Source organism: Engraulis encrasicolus, chromosome 11, assembly GCF_034702125.1.
Source record: "Engraulis encrasicolus isolate BLACKSEA-1 chromosome 11, IST_EnEncr_1.0, whole genome shotgun sequence".
Taxonomy (NCBI): domain Eukaryota; kingdom Metazoa; phylum Chordata; class Actinopteri; order Clupeiformes; family Engraulidae; genus Engraulis; species Engraulis encrasicolus.
In genome coordinates this window covers 31,129,720-31,150,795 of record NC_085867.1, presented here as the reverse complement: position 1 = coordinate 31,150,795, position 21,076 = coordinate 31,129,720, and the positions used below count along the sequence as shown (strand labels likewise).

The window sequence follows — 21,076 nt, the reverse complement described above, 5'->3', positions numbered from 1 at the left end:
CTTGATTATCGAGTTTCAAATCTCTTCGAGACTTGGTCTGACCAAGAGCATAACAATTAACATTTCCCAAATGGCATGGTTGACCAACCTCCCCAGGGGTGGATTTCTCGAAACCATAGTTGCCAACTACATTAGCTACTTCGTTGTTTCCAATGCAATTTCCCATTGACAACTACCCAAGTTGCTAACTGCTAACAACTACGCTTCCGAGAAACGCACCCCAGGTTTGCTACTGGTGTACTAGTTTCCGACAAAGTGGCTGGGGTTCCCAATTTTTCAGGAGATCTGAAACAATATTTCCATTGCTCTTGGCCTGACTAGAAGCAACGCCGGACGTGTTGCGTCACTAGGAGGGTGTGGTCTGGCTATGATACATCGTGCATCTCTACCTGGAAGAGGGACGTCTCGTCCAGCTCGCCATCGTCATCCTCGTCGACTTCCTGCAGGGGAGACTCGAGGTTCAGCTCAGCTTTGGGGTTGGGGTCGGGGACAGGTTTTAGTCTGGTTGGTTGGGGAGGTGTGCCGCTCTCCTTCTGCTTCGCAAGTGGAATTGGTGGAAGTTCGGTCTCAGTCAGCGACACTAGAAACAATAAAAATAAAGAGCATGAGTGTCTTGTCAACTCTTAAATTGAAATTTAAATTATGGTAATGTTTTCTAGATCATTGCATTAAAATATGACTGCTGCTACAAATATAACATGAGTATCTGGTCAATATTGACAACTTTGAATTGATTTTTTTTCATTCATTGCATTGTCTTAGAAGATTACATTGACGAGCAGAGTTGGCAAAGCATGACATATCGAGAAAGAGGTTCTTTGCAAGTCGTCGCTTCGTTGCAAAATGACTTATATCCATTCTGAAACATTGTGGAAAATTTACATTTTGTATTGTGCATTGCATTGCAAAATGCATTTTATATAAGTTTAAAAAGTATGTTCTTCTCAATATCTGCATGGCAAAAATTCATACATGGCTGAAAATACGTCTGAACAGTCATTTCTAATAATAAAATGCACAAAAAAAGTCAAAAAGTGGAACATTTTTGTAACAGATAATTTCTTAAATAGTAGCTCAGTATACTACAGGGATGCAAAGTGAGGAGAACCCATTGCAAACAGAGACCAATCCAACACAAAACAAAGCAAATCAAACAGGAACTGGGGAGCCATATCTTTCTAATTTGTCTCACTTTTATTTCAACCTTTCAAACCTTTCAATGACGTGTGTGCTGTGTTGCAGGAGTGTGTGTGTGTGTGTGTTGAGGGTCGGTGGATGATGGAGGATGGTGAATGGTGCCAGTGTGGCCTGGGAACACTAGCCCCACTGTGAGAGCTCCGCACGGGCAGCGGGACACAGGAAGTACTGGGCACGCTCCAACACACACAGTCGCGCACACACCCACATACAGAGACACAAACACACGCGCACACGCGCACACACGCACACACGCACACACGCACACACGCACACACGCACACACACACACACACACACACACACACACACACACACACACACACACACACACACACACACCCACATACAGAGACACAAACACACACACACACACACGGTCCGTGGGTGGCATTGGCTCTGGCTTAAGCTTCCCCTCTTTGGCCGTTATACTAAATCAGGCTGACAAAAAGCATCTACATACACACATGCATGCTTGCCCAAGCGCGCGCACACACACACACACACACACACACACACACACACACGCACATCACTGCTGCCACTGCCACCGGTGCCAATCGGGGGGGGACAAGGGTCCACAGAAACTCTCTCTGGCAGAAAAGCAGAATTTGAAGGCTTTGCCAGTGGGGTACTGAGATTGCTCCTCCTCTGCACACACTGTCGATAAGTGCTCTTTACATAGCTCCAACTCTAATAGGATTTTAACTGCTCGCAAGACGAGGACTCGTTTCTCATATCTGTTTGGGCTTTGAAGTGTCAACAAGCTCAGCTCATGCCCCGAGCACGAACTTATGGCACTCTTGAAGTGCTGTAGGAAAAGATTGGGCACCAATGCAAACTTCTTTCACTTCGTCTTTGAGTGAGTATTTAAAGTTAAGAGGGCAGTCCAAACCAAGTTGAGTGTGAAGGGGGGGGGAATGGGTTTTTAGCCATGGGCAGCCTGAAGTAGAGACAATAGATCTTGACTTTCACAAGGTGGCAGCATTTCAACATTTTCATCTTAGCAAAAGTGAAACTGATTCTCAAAATGGCTTGTTGTATGATCATATCTCTCCACAAAAATGCTCTGGGTGTAGGGGGGGATTTCAGGTGAAAACATTAGCGTAGGTTACACACAGTCAGCAGCAGGAAGCATCAGATTCCAGCAGCTGACAAACATCTGCTTTCTTCCGCTTACTTGGCCTCAGTCAAAAACTGAATGCAAGACAGCAGAGAAAGACAAAATGCAGTGTTCGTTGGTTGCCGTAGTGTTCTATGCACAAACTCTGAGACTAAAAAACCCATTCCATCACCATGGATACGGAACCTGGACACGTGCAACAATGGCTTTTAGGGGAACATGCTCCCCAGCAGAATTCCCCTCTAGAGTGCCGTGGGGGAACTCCCTCTTTGAAGAATGGCTCAATGACCTATGATCAGGAAAGGAGCCGTGTAATAGGTAGACACAGGGAGGGAGAGGGAGAGAGGGAGAGAGAGAGAGAGAGAGAGAGAGAGAGAGAGAGAGAGAGAGAGAGAGAGAGAGAGAGAGAGAGAGAGAGAGAGAGAGAGAGAGAGAGAGAGAGAGAGAGAGGGGGGGGGGGGGCATAGCTCCAGAGAAACCAGGCCCAAACCTGTTCTTGTTGCCGAGAAGTCATCTCCTCAAGCCTTCTGAATTACAAGCGGTGGGTGGAATGAAAGCCTGCTACTTTGTCACTTTGTCACTACCGGCCGCTGACTGATGCAACAAGTATGCATAATAATGGCTTCAGGCATGTACTCAACACCAAAAAGAGGAGAACATACATACTACACTGAAGCCGCCACCTCTGAACTCACACCCAGGGACTTTCTGAACGGATGTGACAACCTTACGTGCGTTATGCGTCACCGTCACCCAAGATTCTTGGATGGCTGGTCCAGCCATGTGTCAGTAGTAGTAATGTGTGACATGGGCTGTGTAGTTCTTGAACTCAATAACAATAGGTGCTGTCACAGTGGTTGGGAACAATAGAACTGCAGGCTACCGTTTAGTAACCAGCTGCCTACAGTAGCTTACGGGGCCCTCATGCAGGGAAGTTGACATAGGGGGACAAAGGAGTCAGTTGTCCCGGGCCCAGGCCGTGGAGTGGCACAATTGGATCTTCATTACATTGTATTGTTTGGGTGGTGGGGGCCCTTTCAGATTACTTTTTCCAGGGCCCAGCCAGAGCCATCAGCGGCCCTGTCCTCATGCCACAGCTTTCTTACCCAGCTGCCAACAGTAGCTCATGGTCATACACGCTAATGAGCCTCTTGACTGGCCTGGATATTCACTGCTCCATTCACTGCAAAACAGCCTTCAGAAATGGGGTCATGTGCTGATATGGGTGGCTGGAGCTTCCAGAGATCGCAAAGGGTTTGTTGTTGTCACAGATCTGAGGGGTTATCTATTAATATGGTTAAGTTGTGACTCGTGATGACATACTTCTGTTATCTGAGGTAGTCTGAAAGGTGACTGATTGGTGTTTTGAGTTCTTTGCTCTTCTTCAAATGGTATTACAACAACCTCTTTGATTATAATCGAGGTGTGTCAATATGTCAATATGAGGGAGCCTTCAAAAAAGCAAACTGTATTCTGTCTAGCCTATCAAGACGGTGTGGCTGAACGTGAAAAAAATATTAAAAACACAAAAACACAGATACAACACAGATAAATGGCAGCCAACAATAGACAGTTTCCTGTAACATTCATTAAAAAAATCTACTCCTACTACTTAGCAGTATTTATCGCTTTGATGAAATGCATACAGTACACTCAGTACACAAAATACCAAGGTATGCAAGCATATGCAAAGGTTAGCGGCTAATTTGGCTGCATTATCAAGCTTGAACTACTTTATGCTCCAAAGTGACACGCCTGCCTGCTTTGTCCTTCATGTTGCCGGCTCGCCGCACCGCACGTGTGTTAACTTATCACTTCAGTTAGATGCCCTTTGGACTTGCACCTCATGGAGGCGTGCCAAGTTGACACTCTTTCTACAGTACATTCACATGGGTGTCACCACCAAGCTTGCCTCAACCAGGCAAACACTACTTAGTTTTGCTTTAAAGGGACACTGTGCAGGAAATGGTCAAAAAGGGTACTGCAACTATGCTGCTCATTGAAACTGTGTTGCCTATTGCCAAATTTGATCTTTTCACGAAAGTTTTCTAAGTGATAAACTAATATTTTCTAGTATGGCCCAAGTACAGTCATTTTTGTAGCTAAAAACGGCTATTTCTGGAAATTAAAAATGGCGGACAATGGAGAAGATCCCCTTTTTCATGTATGAAAAGTGCAATTTTTCCAGTCATAATGAATACTTAAAATTTGATGGTGGTAGTAAGTATTCATGAAAAAGATAACATTAGTGAATGGGTAGCATGAATTCTGGAAATAAACAACTAAAAATCTCACACAGTGTACCTTTAAGATGAATTCATTACAAATGATACTTCTGAGTAGGGCTGCACGATATATTGAAAATGTATCGATATCGCGATATCACCGCTTGCGATACATGTATCGCAAAAGTTGTGCACGTATGCAAACAGTTTTTAATTTTTAATAACAGGAAATTTGGTGAGAAGGTTAAAAAATGCATTAAAATGTTGACATTTTAAGTTGATGCTGTATATTAGACATGTTTTTCCTAATAAAAAGTAATGTTGGCAATAAAACATTGCTCTCAGTTGTTTATACATGATAAAGTGTAGAATGGCAAGTAGAGAGAGGAAAATATATGTATGTATTAAATATCGCGAGTAATATCGATATCGCATTATACAGTCATGTTATCGTGTATCGCATATTCTTCTAATATCGTGCGGCCCTACTTCTGAGACCAGACCTTTGAGGAGTACAAGCACATAGTATGTGATTACAATTTTGAGTAAATGACAATTACATGTACACTGACGGATTTTTATATGGGACATGCAAAAATGTGCAAAAAACTGTAAAAAAAAAATATATATATATTTACAGACTGCTTCACATTTCCATTGCTAACTACATGACCACTGTATCCTGCATAACCATACCCGTACCTTCCTGTGCAGGTATGCCAATATCTCCTGTTGGGCTTAACAGCGAGTAGGTAAGAATGCAAGCAAGCAAGCAATAATAGGATCACGTAGCCAGAGCAAGATCGATAGCAGTAAAGTCACTAATTCACAATGGAGTAAGCCGTGCTAACTAAGAGGATGCTTGTAAACCCATTTGGCTTAAATGGCCTCCTAAGCTTCGGCTCCGCTCCAAAAGCCCTCCCTTTTGATGCAGCCATAGCTCTCTGTCTGCCTGCCTGCCTGCCTGTCTGTCTGTCTTGAGAGGGCTGAGGAAGTCAATTCTCTTCTCAGTCTCCATGGAGCCAGAGGGGGATCACAGTTCGCTTTACCCTCCGTCTGCTTCTGAGCTAGCCCGGAGGGGATCTCTCTACTACGCTACACTAGTCTGGCTGAATACAGATTTCCAACAACGGAGGCAAATAAAAGCTCAATTATACTCCGCTGAAAACGTGGGTGAGCATGCGGACACACACACACACACACACACACACTCACACACACACACACACACACACACACACACACACACACACACACACACACACACACACACACACACACACACACACACACACACACACACTCACACGCACATGCACACAGTCCTCATCTCACATCAATGGCCATTTGAGTGCCACACTTCCACCACATCTTTGATGAACTGGTGGATTTGAAAAATACATTACACTGTACAGTATTTAGGCCTGTCTGTGTCTTGAGGGCCATACAGCTGTGATTGACTACTTTTTGAGTCTGTTCTCATTAAGTTCACAAAAAAGTAATGTGTCTGAAGAATGGTAACAAAAATGAAGAGTGATGTTTGCATTTGAAACCTCATCCTCAGGTACATTATGGATCCAGCACGTCATCTTCATAATTATGACAAACTCATGCCCTTTTCCAAAACTGCAGATGATGCTCTTGCTCAGCTAGGCCCAGATGTGTGGGTGACTGACAAAATATTTCCAACATTCTGTTGCCATGTGTGCATTGAAATTCACCCTTTTTTCTCTCTCTCTTTGCTCTTTTACTTTCTCTGAACAGGCACAAGTTCTCAAAAGGAACAAGGAAAGTGAGGCACAAGGAAAACGAGGGAAGAAAAAAAAACCTCTGCTCTCCCTTATTCCAACCTTGAGTCAACTAATTTTGCATGCATCAGTCACATCAGAGCTGACAGGCTCATAACGAGCTATTGAGTCCAACATGAGTGAGTGAGTGAGTGAGTGAGCAAGCGAGTGGAGGAAAGGAAAGGAAAGGAGGAGGAGGAGGGGGGAGAAGCAGAAGTGGCCTAGTCCCGCTTGGTTGCGTAGCGACGGCGGCCCAGAGAAGAAACTGATCTTTTCCCACTGAGTCAGCGCGCTCCATCTAGCAGAAAAATGAGGGCACTCTTCTCCCTCCACTCCACTGCTCAGCCTGCACAGCCCAGACACTGTGACTGGAGCAAGAGTGCTGCCTGCATCCATACGAAACATGAGCTGCAAGTGGCAATGTTTGAAAAAGGCATTCATCATAATGTGTGTATGCAGTGGAGTGTGATGTGTCTGTCTACATATACCGTATAGCCATTTATTTTTTTGGGGAGGGATTTGTGTTATATTTTCGACAAAACTGCACAAAACACAGTCAAACGTCTGATATTTCAGAACTCCCCAAACACCTTGAGTAACAAATGTTCTGTAGAGATTGAGCAGAGGAGAAACAAAATGAGGGCACTTTCCCCTCCGAAGCCCATTCGGGACCGCTTGCCCAGTCTAGTCGAGACACTAGAGCAAGAACTTCAGCCAAGGAGAGAAATGCACAGACACTGGAGCAAGAACTTCAGCCAAGGAGAGAAACGCACAGACACTGGAGCAAGAACTTCAGCCAAGGAGAGAAACGCACAGACACTGGAGCAAGAACTTCAGCCGAGGAGAGAAATGAGGGCACATTTCCTCTCTACAGCACAGCCAGACCAGCACAGACACTGGAGCAAGAGCTGGAGCTGGAGCAAGAGTTTCATCTAGTAGAGCAGAGGCCTGACAAAATCCTGAGCCTGAATCTTTAACAATTTTTAATGAATGTGTTTAAATAAGAAGTAATGACTATGTTTTATTCTCGCAAACAAACTCAATCAACCTTGATATCATGCAATGAGAATGACTACCAGTAGTTCTAGCCCTGAGAGAAAGCAGGAGCTTCAGTAGAGGAGAAGAATGAGGGAAGATGTATTACTTTCATTATGTTTAACAGTTGTTTCTTTTGTTTCAGACATGTACAAGTTTTATCCTTAACCTGACATATTTCAACATCAGATGATTTTAACGCACATCACACATCAACATCCACAAGACCTTTTGATGAAGACTGAGGTTACAATGTCAAAACATGTCAGGTAAATGATAAAACGTTCACATGTCTGAAACAAAAGAAACACTTAAGACTTAAGAAAAATGAGGGCCCTTTCCTCTCTACTCTCCAGCCCAACTTGGCTTGCCCAGCACACACTGGAGCAAGAGCCACAGTAGTAGCATCATCTACCACAGCGGTTCTCAATCTCTTTTTTTGACACAACGCCCCCTTGACCTCACCAATAAGCCTCCCAATGCCCCTTGACCTCATCAGAAGCCTCCCAACACCCTGTGACCTCATCATATGCCTTCCAACGCCATTTGACCTCATCATAAACCTCCCAACGCCCCTTGACCTCATCATACACCTCCAAATGCCCCCTTGACCTCATCATAAGCCTTCCAATAACCCCCTCAGTAGACAACATAAAATAGACTAATGCTCTGGGGGGCTCTAGATTCCCCGTTGAGAAACACTGATCTAGCAGAAAAGATGAGGGCACTTTCCCTTCTCCAGCCCAGTCTACCCAGCCTACACACAAGAGCAAGAACAGGAGCGAGAGCTTCATTAGAGGAGAGAAATGAGGGCACTCTCTCTTCTTCTGCCCAGCCTGCCCCAGCCTAGACACTGGAGCAGGAGCATGGAAATGGGGCAGGAGCGGGTCAATGACGCTAAGCACACACCATGGTGGTGCAACCACATGCCAACATTGCATGGATTTAACGTTTCTTTTGTTTGTTTTTAGAGGTCCATTATCTAAGAAGTCTATTCATTGCAGTACATTAATTCCCTATTACTATTAATATATGGGCAATACGTGGTTGTACCACCTGACGTCTCAGCCAAAAAAAAATGCAATTGGCCCGAGCACAATTCAAAAGTCTGAGCCTGAGGCTATGACAATGGATTTGACAATAATATATTTTCTAACATTCACCTGTAAGCTTAGACACAGAAAAAAATTAAACAAGATAACGTAAGGAGCAGAGGAGTGAAACAGGGCCTGGAAAGAAGTCTAAATCACGCTGGAAAGTTTGAGCCATCCAGCAGCTTGACTTGCTCTTGTCTCCTCATCAAAGATGATTCCTTCTCTACTCCACTGTCCTTCTACAGTCCAGCAGCTCACCATGCCAAGACACTGTCTGCTACAGGCACAGCAGCGTCCAGGAATGAACAGGAAGGTGAGTCAGAGTCACATTCGAAAGTTTGAGCCAGTCAGCTCAGCAAGCCCTTGTGAAAGTCTTTGTTTCTCACAAAATGTTGATCTAATGTTGTAGATAGGGGTAGCCGTGACGTAATGGGTAGGGTGTTGTCTTGCGATCAGGGGGTTGCAGGTTCAAATCCCACCCTTACCTCTCCCTACACCTCCAGTCATGGCTGAAGTGCCCTAGCAAGGAACTTAACCCCACATTGCTCCAGGGACTGTGATCAATACCCTGTAAATAACTAAGTCTCTTTGGATAAATGAGTCAGTGAAGTGTAATATAAGTAAGATGGATAGGGCAGTGAAGATCATGACAGGATGAGAGTGGGGGACAGACAGAAGGGGATTAGAAAGTGACCCGGGCTGGACTTGAACCTGGGTCCTCATGGGCGTTCAAGCCCATTTATGGCACAGTGCATTATGTGTGATGCACCACTTCACCCCCAATCCTCATCCTTTTCACCATTAACTCCCACAGTCTCCTAACCATTCTGATCTGACCAACAGTGGAGAGATTACCTGGTTCAGATATGGTCTGGAGATCACCTACTGAATTTATTGTGAGGGAGGTGTGGTTTGCGATTGCCAACAGCCATTCATTTGGTGTTACAAAAGGATCATTTGGTGTATATGTCGCCCACAGCCAATCGTGTCAGTTGTACTGAAACATTGCAATGTTACATTTGTCGAATAATACCAGTCGTCATTTTTAGATATGCAAGATATGCATCTGGATATGCAATCTAGTGCATTGCTTTTCAGTGCATTACAAACTGAAGTGAATGAACAAGGAAGTGAGTCTTGATCGAGGGTTTGTGCAATTCAACTCAACATGCCTCCGTGAAAGATGTTTTTCATATGATGGCGACAAACCCACCACACTACCTGAGAAGCAGGCCTAATTCCAGTGACTGCTGTTTCACACTGGTTTTACCCGCTGACGGATGGCGGTAGGTGTATCTGACTCATGGGAGAGTGGTCTCCCATTTTTTCTTTACCATACATGCCTATACACACACACACACTGATTAGATAACTGCTCCATCGCTGTAGTCATAATTCATAGTTCCTTTGATTCACGTTATGTCCTACAATACAGTATAATATGAAACTGCAAAAGAATTGCATTTCCAGTCACGATAGTCACATGTCTCCGGTACCGGCTAACCCCTTACCCAAATTGAACAACAAATATTCTGCCGAAAAAACACTGAACAGAAATCAGTGTCCAAGGTGTACGACTCAATGACAGAACGACATAAATCACCATAAATAACAACGTAAATGAGGATTCCAGAAACAACCAAGTGTGCTCGCAGTATTTCCCAGCAACAAGGATGAATGACAAACGCAGATGTAGGGATGTGCCCGCAGGGAACTCTCTTTTTTTAACCACGGTCGGGAACATGACAGGAGGATGATGTATTATGACAATATTTACCAAGTACACCACTGAAATATTCTTGAAAAGCTTTTTTTCCAGCATTTCATTTTTGAATGTTATCGACATAAGGCTCAGGTGCAACACACAATAATCACAGACAAAATATAGACTACAACAAAACAAACAAAACAAAAAAATACAAAAAAAACCTATCACACGTAACAACTGCAACCACAACACTTTGAGATAACCATGAGATAACATATGAGATAATCACCCCAATGAATCAGACCAATAAATGGTGAAAAATGTTCCTTTAGATGTCAGGAACTATCTACGAGAGGAAAGCCAGAAGTCAGAGGTGCCAAAGTCACTATGCATGTACACCAGAAAAGTTGACAAAACTATGTCTCCTGAGGACCTGCGCTTGAACCAAGCTTCTCTCTCATCATACTTCTCACAAAAGACACAATGTCATGCCGTTTTGCAACAGTTGTTGCTGCCCTCGTCCGTCACCATTACGTTATTATTGCCACTGAAGAGCAAGACCAGACAACTGCCTCATGTTGCTACATCTACAAAACTACACAGTTCACTTTCAAAGCATGTTTGTGTGTGGACTGTTTTTTCTGTTTAGTTCTGTTCTGACATCTATGAAGTTTTTAACTGTGTATGCATTATGTCAGTAAGTGTGTGTGCACGTGCACGCACACGTTTGAGAACGTATATTGTATACTACCTCTGGTTGTGGCGGTAGCGGTGGGGTTAGTGTGTGTGTGTGTCTGTGTGTGTGTCTGTGTGTGTGTGTGTGTCTGTGTGTCTGTGTGTCTGTGTGTCTGTGTGTCTGTGGGTCTGTGGGTCTGTGTGTGTGTGTGTGTGTGTGTGTGTGTCTGTGTGTGTCTGTGTGTGTCTGTGTGTGTCTGTGTGTGTCTGTGTGTGTCTGTGTGTGTCTGTGTGTGTCTGTGTGTGTCTGTGTGTCTCTGTGTGTCTCTGTGTGTCTCTGTGTGTCTCTGTGTGTCTCTGTGTGTGTCTGTGTGTGTCTGTGTCTCTGTGTCTCTGTGTCTCTGTGTCTCTGTGTCTCTGTGTCTCTGTGTCTCTGTGTCTCTGTGTCTCTGTGTCTGTGCGTGTGCGTGTGCGTGTGCCTGTGCGTGTGCGTGTGCGTGTGTGTGTGTGTGTGTGTGTGTGTGTGTGTGTGCATTCGCGCGCGTGCGTGTGTGTGTTGTGTACATGCGTCTGAATAACAGTAATATAAAATGTATCATAACCGTACCTCTGGTTGTGGCGGTAGCGGTGGTAGCAGTAGCAGTGGCAGTGCCGGCCTCCTCCGCCTTCCCGAAGAGGAACTCGTACTTGGCCTTCGCCACACTCTGAGCGTGAGAGGAGTTGTTGACCCAAGCAGACGCGTCAGGCTGGAGGGGGAAACAAGACAAACAACAAGCAGATGTTTGGGTTTTTTAGACCAAAGAAGACTGACTCGGAGCAGAGCGGAGCTGAGAGGCCAGTCTCGTCTCCTTGTTTGGACACAACAACAAACAGAATCCCGCTAACTGTAGTCGGCAAGGCTCTCCATAGTCATGGCCCACAGCACAACAGCAGAGCGCAGAGACACAGAACAGCAGACTCCTCAATTTGCCAAAAGAAGAAGGGGAAAAAATAAGGAAAACGAGGGTTGGACGAACGAACGAAACATGTGTCTGCTGAGAAAGAGTCCGGTGCTCCTTCTTTGGTTGGTTGGTGGGTTGGGCTGGTACCCCGTATTCACTGTGTCAACATGTCAGGAGTGTTTGAGCAAGTCAGCATGTGGGTTAGCCTACACCCACGAAAGGTCAACGCACAAGCCAAGCGCTGAAACACCAAAATACATACATCACACACACGAAAGATTACAATTTCAAAATTATAGTCCTCCTCAGCATTACACCGTACAGCTGTTTCTGTTTAAATGAAATCAAGTAAGCTTTTCCCCCCCCACAAGTCCATCTTTTTTGCTACAAACTGCATGCACGCACCCACCCTCTGTTCTACTCTGTTGTACAATTCAGATCTGTAGAGATCTAACGCACCTAGAAGATAATTTCACATGTTTCCTTCAAAAGCATACGTTGTATCCTATCCCGGAGGCGAGGAAAACCCTACACTGCTTCCGCGATAGATGAGCATCAGCCCTCCCTGAACCCTGAACCTGAAGACATAAATCCTGAGCAACAAGCTGTGAAGTTACGCAGGGCAGCGGCAGCTTATTAGAAAGGTAGAGTAGTGTGTGTGTGTGTGTGTGTGTGTGTGTGTGTGTGTGTGGGTGTGGGTGTGGGTGTGGGTGTGGGTGTGTGGGTGTGGGTGGGTGGTGGTAAGGAGAACAGCAGTCAGTAGCGTAGTAGAGCGGTGAGGAGGACTAGCAAGCCGCATTGCTGAGAGGACTCCCAGGCATCCATGGGGAGGGAGGGAGGTTGCCATAGCTGCACTGCACTCTACACGTCTGGGTCTGGCTGGGAAATGAAGTCCTTCCTTCACTCTCTCACACACACACACACACACACACACACACACACACACACACACACACACACACACACACACACACACACACACACACACACACACACACACGTATAGAGACACACACACACTCACACTCTCACTTTCACTCTCTTTCACATGCACGCACACACGCACGCACACACGTATGCACGCACGCACACACAATTGAGTCATTTTTTATAAACCAATAAAACCAGAGCCCTGCAGCCCATACATTTGTGGCAAGCGGAGACTAACAATCCGCTCCAGAGTGCTGAGTGTTTAGACTAATGACGACATAAATATTTGCAGCTGACAGTGGTGTAGTCGGGAAGGGCTTTGTTCAGCCTCATCTTACGGCAAAATGTTTCCAACCTGGTTTTAGTGTAACACATAAGCTTAACACTGGGGCAACACCGGCTGTAATAACCATAACAATTAGCTTCCTTTATAATCAATGGAACTAGCTACATCAGGGGTGAATTTCTCAAAACCAAAGTTGCTAACTACAGTAGCTACTTTGTTGTTTTCAATGCATTTTCCCATTGGCAACTACCGAAGTTGCTAACAGGCTAACAATTTCTCTTTTGAGAAACTCACCCCAGACATGGCTGAGCAGCAAGTATTTTTGAAAGGTGCACTGTGTAGGATGGTGACCACAATAGGTATTGCAACTATACTGCTCATTGGAAACAAACTTGATCTTTTCATGAATATTTACAACGTAAAACTAATTTATTACTAGTATGATCAAAGTACAGTATGTTTTGCAGATAAAAATGTATATTTTTGGAAATTATTAATGGTGGACATGGAGAAGATCCACCCTTCCATGTATGAAAAGTGCAATGTTCCAAGCCGTAACGAATACTTGGCCACTGAAGTGAATACTAACAATTTGATAGTGGTGGTAAGTATTTGTGAAAGTGTTTACATTTGTGAATGGGCAGCATTAATTCTGGAAAGAAACTGCTTAGTGCACCTTTTAGGTAACGCAACACATCCAGCACGAGTGAGCTCACAGACTTTAACCTGTAGCTAACATTATTACTGCCAGTCCTCAAAGCCTTTAAGCTTATCTGCTACCGCTTTTGATATGTTGAAGAAGTGCCAAGATATGTTACAATGGAATAATAAAAATTACGTACTGTAGGTTACAGTAGGTGCACTGTACTGTGATCAAGACCAACATGTGCAATAGAATAATAAAAATGACATACTGTAGGCGCTAGATGTTGTAATCGAAAGGAGCATGTGCACATTTTCATTTTCATTATTGTTTTGATACTGAAGTCAATGGCAATGATGTCAACAAAAGACAAAGTCTGACCCACATCAAAGGACAGTAGAGATGTTAAGTCACATCAAAACATAATGAGTGAAATCTTTAAACCTGTTTCCAATGTGCATGCCCGTCCAAATTTGACAGAGTTCTGTTGACTGCGTACTAGTGTAAGTTAACTGACACATTAAGTATGAGTGCTACACCTTAAATGTATTCCCTTTGCAAGAGGAGAAGAGGATGGAGTGCTGCAACCTAAAGCGCAGTCTGCCAAACTTCCCGATAGCCTAGCAATTATGTCTTGAGGCAAATTCGGTTTTGAAGCGAAGCATGTAGCCTATAAACTTGCATGCAGAAAACAGTGCATGTGTATTGGCAATGGCAATGCCACTGAATGCATCTTATACCTGCATCAACTGCGTTGAATAAAAAGTGTCTGACGGTCTAATAATTCAAGAAACCTCTGTGTATCTCTGTTCCAATCCACGCACAACCATTCCACCGAATCATCTCAAATTTAGAGGGTGGCATTCCAGTGGTATGGCGGTGTGCAGTGAATGTTTTTACGCTGTTAGGGCATAAAATGCCAAAGATATGAGTTCAACTAATTTTGATTGCCTTTAGTTACTTTGCCACTCTGGGCATAGCCATGAAATCAACAGCGTACGATACACCTGACACCTGATACAAAACCCAACATTCCATAATTAAGTCCACTACCACAGACACAAACAACATTCCATTGCCCAATTAACACATGTGCTGTTTCCCAAAGGCTGACTTGAATAAACTTGACATATCTGCTGTTCTAATAACATTCTGAACATCATTTTATTAGCATCTCCTGTACCTTTCACCTGATTTCGTCCATTTCAACAATAAGTCCCGCCTTGCCATCCATACTCATGAACGGCGTGACGTTTTCCATGTGCGTTACGCCCATTTGTGGGGGAAAACAACACATGCAAGTCAATTGGTGATGTTGGGGATTAATAAACGAAAGATACAGACCTGTAGACTAGCGTTGTTCACGCGCAACATGCCGAAAACGTGTTGCGTTGCCGGTTGTTCAAATAATATAGCCAAACAGCCGTGGCTGAAGCATGGAATGTATTCATTTAGGCTAGCCAATGTAGCATGTAAGTCAATGAGACATTCGGTTTGTTTTCACCCATAAAGGGGCGTAACGCAAATTTAAGAGCAAAGTACCCGGATGACCGTTCATGAGTATAGGCTTCCACTCAAAGTTCTCATTTTCCTTCTAGGTCTACATGTTACCATCAGCCTACTACAATAAGGGGGTATGGTAGGCTTAGGCTAGGCTACACTATATTAGTCATACATTACAAAACACAACATGGAATGGAAAAATAGGCCCTGTGGGCCCTGCACAAGTCATGTGAATAAAGGATCATTCTAAGATCTTCCTGATCCAGAAAAACCCAGATCCAATGGGAAACTAACTCATCTGAAGCGGTGTTCTCCGATTGACAGCTGATCTGTGTGGTTGTATAGAAAGGCATTTGATAAATGTATGTTGATGAGAAGTTCTGAGAACTGTGAACTCCTCATGAATTCCAATCTAGAACTACATGATCGACCAAGCTCCATCTAAACTGAAATTGGTTTGTTGTAATGTTTATGATTTTCTATCATTCCTCATATTTTCAGCCTTTGGCCTATACACCTGTCACAACTCTGCCTGGGGTTTTAGTTATTATTAACTGTTAAAAACACACAAGCTGCATGTTTGCACAATACAACAATACGAACAGTTATTATTACTAAACAAGCTAGGTATAAAAGCCAGGCAGCCAGCCAGGCCAGGAGTAGTTCTTCCTGGACTGTCTGTTTCCCTCTCTATCTGTCTGCCTAGGAGTCTCCATGGAGCAGGAGCTCCACTTCGCTGGTGCTCATTAGGGACCTAGAGCACTAAAGCAGCCCATTAGCGGAGTTAAGTAGAGCGGGCAGCTGAGGTGAGTGTCTGGGCGCGGTGCTCCATTGAAGGTCGTGCAGCGTATTGTGGACAGCCCAGTGGCCAGGGGTCAAGAGCACTAGAGACTACCTCTCTCTTTCTCTCTCTCTCTCTCTCTGTCTGTCTGTCTCTCTCTGTGTGGAGGCAAAGATTCACAATCTCTCTATCTCTGTCTTTACCCCTCTCTCTCTTTCTCTCTCAATCTCTCTCCTCTCCTTACCTTTGTCGTGATCTCTCATTTTCTAAATCTCTCTCCCTCTATATCTCTATGCCCATTTTTTCTTCTCTCTCTCTCTCTCTCTCTCTCTCTCTCTCTCTCTCTCTCTCTCTCTCTCTCTCTCTCTCTCTCTCTCTCTCTCTCTCTCTCTCTCTCTCTCTCTCTCTCTCTCTCTCTCTTCTCTCTCTCTCTCTCTCTCTCTCTCTCTCTCTCTCTCTCTCTCTCTCTCTCGTCATGCTTGCTGCTTACATATTTCCCGCTGCTGCATGAACTACTTTAGTGAATAGGCAGATTAAGTAAAAATTACAACATCAAAACGTCAAGCAACACCGTTGCACTTGCCAACAGCAAGTTTAGGGATCAGCACATTGAGTGTCAGGGTAGAAGCTCCAAACAAGGTTATAATGAGGCTGGTTAGCACAGCGATTGTAAGAAACGCAAAAAAAAGGAATATTTCAAAAATTGAACAAGAAAATGACACTCACCACCAGATAGTGAACACTTCTTGCTCTGGAAAGTTCAAAACCTCTTCTGTTGATATCGTACAGACTAATCTACTGTCCGAGCAGCTCCAGAAATTCCCCAAATAAGTCCCACCTTGTTCAGTCAGTTGGGTTTTTTTCGCTATTAAAAAAAAAAACGAACGGTGTAGCCTAACAGATCGAGGTGGGCACTTCCTTTGCACTGGGTTGAAAAGTCAGACGGGCCACAGAGAGAACATTTCCCTCTTTCCTGCCCGCCACGCCAGCCCAGTACGGCTGTATGGGGGGTTCCCAGGGCTGGGGCCACAGCCGATTAGACCAGTGGAGAGACCAGAATCTTTCTGCTTTTCTGGCCCACATTTGGACCAAAGAATATATTTGCGACACCCCACCTTGCATATTCCAAACACCAAAACATTTTTGGTCGCTTCATATTGTTCAATTTAGCGCAGGCAATGGGTGTTAAATACTGGAAGAATCGCTCACAAGGTGATACAAGCATGAAACTTGGCACAAGTGTTCATTAGGACATGCTCATCAATATCAGGGGTGGAGGCACTCAGAATTCCATGTTGCCTAGCAACGGTTGCTAGGTAAAGCACTTTCCCTAGCAACCAGTATCTATTATGCCATTTCTGATTGATTTTGTGGTATGAAGGCATCTGTGCCCTGAGACATTGTCCTAACATCACTGTAGCAATACTTCAAGAAGTTATTTGGTAAATATGTACCATAATGACCCCTTATGATGTAATTTTATCCACCCAAAATCATTGTTATTATGCGAATAATTCCATGTAATGTCTTTTTAAAATCATGTCAAGTGAAACTGGCTTTACAAATGTCTCTAGGCATATCTTTACATCTATACATGTACCAAATACTGCCAACTGACCAGGCAAAAAAAAAAATCAGGAAGAAATAATGCATACAGTACAGTACATGATACATACAGTACGTGCTGTGTTGAGAAGTGTCATCTGACAGTGATCATCATGCTCACCCCAGTATTATTCATTATTATATCCAAAACTAAATGGACTAATATCTTTAGGAGGACTGTAACATTCTTTCAACCTAAAGGGCCTAATTATATGTCAGGTTAAAGATAAGTTACATTCAAAACAACAGATAGTATTTGGAAAGCAAAGACATGTGTTTCTCTCTATACTGGTCAGGTTAATAATAGTACACCCCTCTACTGAGTTTATATTGTATTTACAAAAGTACCAAACCTTTAATTTCTATATACTGTAACAATAGGCTATAATATTTCTACTATAGATTACTATCGACTATAGCTAGACAGAATTTAAACATTTTCAATTGGCAGAATTTCACTGCCAAAGGTTTTCTCACAGTCAGCTTTGTGTAGTCCGTGCATTTGAGATGCGCATAAACACATAGTCTTGACATCTGCTCTATCAAGAACACTTCAGCAACTCTGGACAATTTGCACTGACTTTAAGCAAATTTGACCAAAGAACCTTCTACCGTGCTGAGCCAGTCCATCCCCACTCAGCCAGAGAGGACAACTGCTGATACGACACTACATGCCTGCATAGCAATAGCCAACTGCCCTCCTGATATGCTGTGGCAGGATAGCCTTGGTGAGTGGGAGTCATTGGATCACAACTGTTTAGAGAAGCCTTCTTGAGATAGAATCACAGAACTCACACCTTGACCATCTCTTAGGGAGGTGTGACATTAACAACTGTAGAGAAATATATGAATCTTCACTATACCCTACCTCAAGACCTGAAGATGAAACGTATGCATTATGAATGTGTATTCCCTATGTTTGTCTAGTAATTGATACAATAAAGATGTTTGTGTCACAAGTCTTATTTTCTCTCGCTGACCCATGGGCACCGGAGGAGGTGTGACAGGCAGCAATGCCCAGCAGGTATTAACAGCTACCTGTACAATCCTGATGAGGAGTGAAATGTTCCTTGAGCATTGCTCAAGAGTAACCCAGTCATAGATGAAGGTGTTTAAAGACCACACACAATCTTCCCAAAACCCTCACAATTTTGCCAGATTCACAAACTGAATGTATTGTGAGTAAGTTTGCATGCATGATTAGATATGCTTATGCTATATGCTTATGCTATAACTACAGTAATAATGGGACACCACACTGACCGCTCCGCACCACATAGACTAGCCTAGTTTGAAATGAATATTCTTCCCCAAAGCTGTCACTAAACTGAACTTACAGTTACTGGAATGTATCCATCTACAGTATAAAGGACTGTGCACCTTGTAGGGAAGCTCAAATCTCAGTGTACTTTGTATAATGACAATAAAGGCTTTCTATTCTATTCTATTCTATTCTATTCTATTCTATTCTATTCTATTCTATTCTAATACCATTGCTCTCAATGGTAAACCACACAGGGTACCCAGAACCAGAATATGAACTTGTTATATTTCCAAGTAGCAGGATTTCAATGGGCCTCAAGCTGGCCACCCCATGGTCAAAACTGTCCTGATGTAGAGGAACCAACTTGGATTGCTTTCCTTTCAGCTTTCCTCTCTTTGCACAGCTCTCCATCCATCTCCATTGAATAATATTTTGTTTTAATTTACAAAATACCAAGTGTCCCAACTTTTTGTAAACCAGTTTGTATCTTAATATTGTAGCACCCAACTCACTAGACGTATATAAGCTTAGTGATCAATAAAAGGCTACCAGGACATGTCACGAATACCTTTGCTAGGTTACAATTTACAACACAGCACTGTCCTAACTGTATTCGTGTATACTTTTTGTCTTTGCAAAATGTTCAGGTTTTTTTACCTCTGAATTGTCAGATGGCTTTACTAGGCTCATGTATAAAGATAAAGACAGGCCTGATGTGTACTGAGACATGTAAGCCATATTGAGACATTATGTCTTCAAAAAGTAAATTGAAGTGTAAATTGTATTTTTCACATAGGCCTAATTGATATGACTTCAATGGAAACAAAATGACATCTAAGGGACCATTGTCACATGTTGCTAATGTATAACCTCTTGAAGGATTCATGTAGTGATTTTAGGACACGGTCAATATTCAGACATCGCAATACCACATAATTGCTGTTTTCATTGATGCTGGTTGCTACTGTAAGGAAAAGGGTGCATATTTGTAATATGGAGCCTTTCTCAGCATTCCTACAGTGATTTTAAGACAATGGCTCAGGGTACATATGCCTTAATACCACAAAATCAATTAGAAACTGCATAATTGATGCTGGTTGCTAAGGGAAATGCTTTACCTAGCAACCGTTGCTATGCAACATGGAATTTTGAGTGCCTCCACCCCTGATATTGATAAGCATGTCCTAATGAACACCTGTGCCAATTTTCATGCTTGTATCACCTTGTGAGCGATTTTTTCACCAATTGCTCAGACTAATTTGAACTAAGCATTTACTAACCGTACAAATAAATTAAGTTACTAAACCATTTATGGAGTGGTTACATTACATGAAATATTTACATTATATGAAAGCATGTATTCAAGGTTTTATGCAACCAGTCCCTTCTCTCCGTGAGCCACTCTGTGCCCCACCTAGGGGTCCTGACCCCCAGTTTGGGAACGCCTGGCCATTACATTTAATCAGACTATTACACTGCCATGATTGTGACGTGCTGGGCTGCAGGGCACAGATGACCTGCACTAGGCACCAGGCCAGCTAACAGCTTTTTTGGGGGGGCCGGGACAAAGCCATCAGAGAGTCCCCCCCCCCTCCTTCTGAATAAAAGCTATTTAATGAGGACCTAATTCACCAACCCCCACCCCAATCTGCCGGGGCCCGGGAAAACTGACCCATTTGTACTCCTGGTCCGGTTCTCTGCTGGCCACCGTGAGGATTGAGGAGTGCTGTGCTATGACAGGAGGACGTAGACATCATCCAAGTGTGATGAAATAAAATAAAATTAAGCCTTGTGACTTTCCTGGCTATGACAGCTGAGCAGAGCCAAGCGAATGCACAATGGCCCTTACTGGCTCTCACTGGAGAGAGAGAGAGAGAGAGAGAGAGAGAGAGAGAGAGAGAGAGAGAGAGAGAGAGAGAGAGAGACAGACAGACAGACAGACAGACAGACAGACAGACAGACAGACAGACAGACAGACAGACAGACAGACAGACAGACAGACTCCATCCATCCATCCATCCATGCATGCATGCATGCATGCATGCATGCATGGGAAACTATAAGAAGCTCATTGCCAAGAGGAGCCCTGTCAGGACATACATTTTTTTTTCTGATGATGGCAGAACAGACAGTTATGCGTTTTAACTCAATTGAATATCCATGGAAAATCCCTCTTTCTCTCTCGCACTCTCTCTCTCGCGCTCTCTCTCTCTCGCGCGCTCTCTCTCTCTCTCTCTCCCCATCTCTACCCCCCCTCTCTCCCTCCCTCCCTCTCCCTC

General features: G+C 43.7%; 1 protein-coding gene across 3 annotated transcripts in view; it reads right to left on the bottom strand.

Annotated features, from left to right (window-relative positions):
• psd3l (pleckstrin and Sec7 domain containing 3, like) overlaps positions 1 to 21,076 on the bottom strand; it is a 199,774-nt gene that overhangs the window by 154,317 nt on the left and 24,381 nt on the right. For all 3 annotated transcript variants that reach the window (XM_063210436.1, XM_063210437.1, XM_063210438.1), the window contains 2 exons: positions 11,452 to 11,590; positions 390 to 580 (listed from right to left, as the gene is read on the bottom strand). In XM_063210436.1, the coding sequence (XP_063066506.1) occupies positions 390 to 580; positions 11,452 to 11,590 (330 nt within the window). The remainder of the gene's footprint in view (positions 1 to 389; positions 581 to 11,451; positions 11,591 to 21,076) is intronic.